The sequence below is a fragment of the Plasmodium vivax genome, genomic scaffold (genome assembly GCF_000002415.2).
Source record: "Plasmodium vivax scf_6715 genomic scaffold, whole genome shotgun sequence".
In the NCBI taxonomy this organism is placed as follows: domain Eukaryota; phylum Apicomplexa; class Aconoidasida; order Haemosporida; family Plasmodiidae; genus Plasmodium; species Plasmodium vivax.
This window is the reverse complement of record NW_001850175.1, coordinates 1-2,054: the sequence shown is the minus strand read 5'-3', so window position 1 is coordinate 2,054 and position 2,054 is coordinate 1. Positions and strand designations below refer to the sequence as shown.

The window sequence follows — 2,054 nt, the reverse complement described above, 5'->3', positions numbered from 1 at the left end:
GGATAATWTAATMTATTCGAATAGAGAAATGGGGTGGTGGTAATGTAAGTTAGTATKGTTATAAAAATATGGGATATATTATATTAACCATTTAAGCATATTGACATTTGTTTTGGAGGGATTATTTTTAAATTATTTTTTTATAAGATTTTCTATTATTTATAATTGCTATGTTTTTTCACTTTTTGTCTTGGACTATTTAAAAAATGCAATAGATATACGCGATTCTTAATATTAGCTATCTTAACTCAATTATTTTTGTTATTTCCTAATAATTAAAATTATATAGGTTGATACGATATAAAGTTTGCTGAATCGTCAGAAAACATATCCCCGGATTCTTGTGTATAAGGTGAAAACCCCTCCATGGAATTCATACTATTTGTGCTTCCTCCACGGAGCTTGCGAATCCAGGAACCAAAGGGTGTGTACTAGTATGTAGAAAAAAAAAATAGACATTTGTAGTATATTTATTATTGTTGTACATGTAATGCAATTTATTCATAAGGGCATACTACATTGATATATATTTATTAAATATGTACATACTCTATATAATGCAGTAGCAGTTAATAAAACTGGAGCTGCACCAAGAACTGTGTGAGTAACTTTTTTTCCAATTCCGGAATCTTCACTTTCTAACTGGGTATTAGATTCGGCTGTAGGACCACCTGCATGAACTAGAGATCCTTCTGCGGGGCGTGGCGGATGATGCGAAGAACCATCCTCTGAAGTGGGAACACTTTTAGCTTTCATTGTCTCATGGCATGGTAATTTTTCTAGCGCAGACACAATATTTTTTTCTTTGCATTTATTGAAGACGTCTGGACATTTGTATCCATCTTGATTACATTTTTCCTCAAAGAATTTATATACTGAAATCATTTCTTGAATTTTCCCATAATATTCTTCGCATATTGGAGAATATCCCTGAGCCATACTAAAAAGGATATCATAATTAATATAATGCTCGTACAATTCCTTTCTTTTATCCCAATTATCTTCCTCAAAAATTTCGAAGTCAGGCTTACATCTTTCATTATAAGTTATTCTTGCTCTCGTATTCATATTATATTTTCCAACTAACTGAAAACTACCGAAAGTAATTTCAATATTATCAGTGTTACTAGAACCAAGAATACTGGCTAATTTATCGTATAACCAATAATTTACTTGCAAGCATACATCGTAACTGCTATCCTGAATATTCCATAGTGAAGATTTTTCTATGAATCTTAGAAACTTTTTACAGATTTTTTTAATGTGTTCATTTCCTGTACGAAATAATTTTATATCACATTTTTGATCATAGTTATATAAATCCGAATTATCAGTTTCTATTTCCTTATAAACTATTTTTGATTGTAATTCCATTGGATATATTGGGGATGATACCTATATAAAAAGTAAATAACATTAATAAATAAATATCTACCTTGCACAAATTTCGTTAATATGCCTTATATGAAATAATACATTGAATTAAAGGAGTATGTTCTATAATGTATCACAGAAAATGAAAATATAAATTACTTGAAGAGGTTGAGCTTGTTCACTTATCGTGATTCAGAATAAGTGAAATTACAAAAATAACTGATACTTAATTTGTTTATGTATTATATTTAAGGATTTGTAATTTTGATGTACGTTTCTAATGTAAGATACACATAAGATATTATTTGACCTTATAAACAATTTTGTTTGAATAATATTAGAATAAAATAAATATTGTATATTTTATATGTGATTTGTACTCTTCAAAACACTTTATTATAAAAAGAAAAATGTGGATGAATTCTAACGTATGTATGTACAACGTAATTAAAAGCAAAAATTTAATGCAATAAATTTAACATTATTTTTATAAAAATAAACTAATATTCCATTAATTTTATAATTAATTTAACATCAATATAATTAATTACTTATGTACTTATATCATAGCCTTAATAAGCAAAAAGTGCAAATAAGAAAAAAAAGAAATTTTATTACTTGAAAAAGGCATACAGCGGAAATTTTATATTATACTTCCTCGATAATAATTAATCGCATAA

At 27.2% G+C, this 2,054-nt stretch overlaps 1 protein-coding gene across 1 annotated transcript; it reads right to left on the bottom strand.

Moving 5' to 3' along the window:
- Positions 1 to 281: 281 nt before the first annotated feature.
- Positions 282 to 1,374, bottom strand: PVX_072690 (variable surface protein Vir4/14-related; the record flags this gene model as incomplete). Its single annotated transcript, XM_001612374.1, has 2 exons — positions 282 to 431; positions 550 to 1,374. 2 exons carry the CDS (start codon positions 1,372 to 1,374, stop codon positions 282 to 284), a joined length of 975 nt encoding a protein of 324 aa, XP_001612424.1.
- Positions 1,375 to 2,054: the final 680 nt, after the last annotated feature.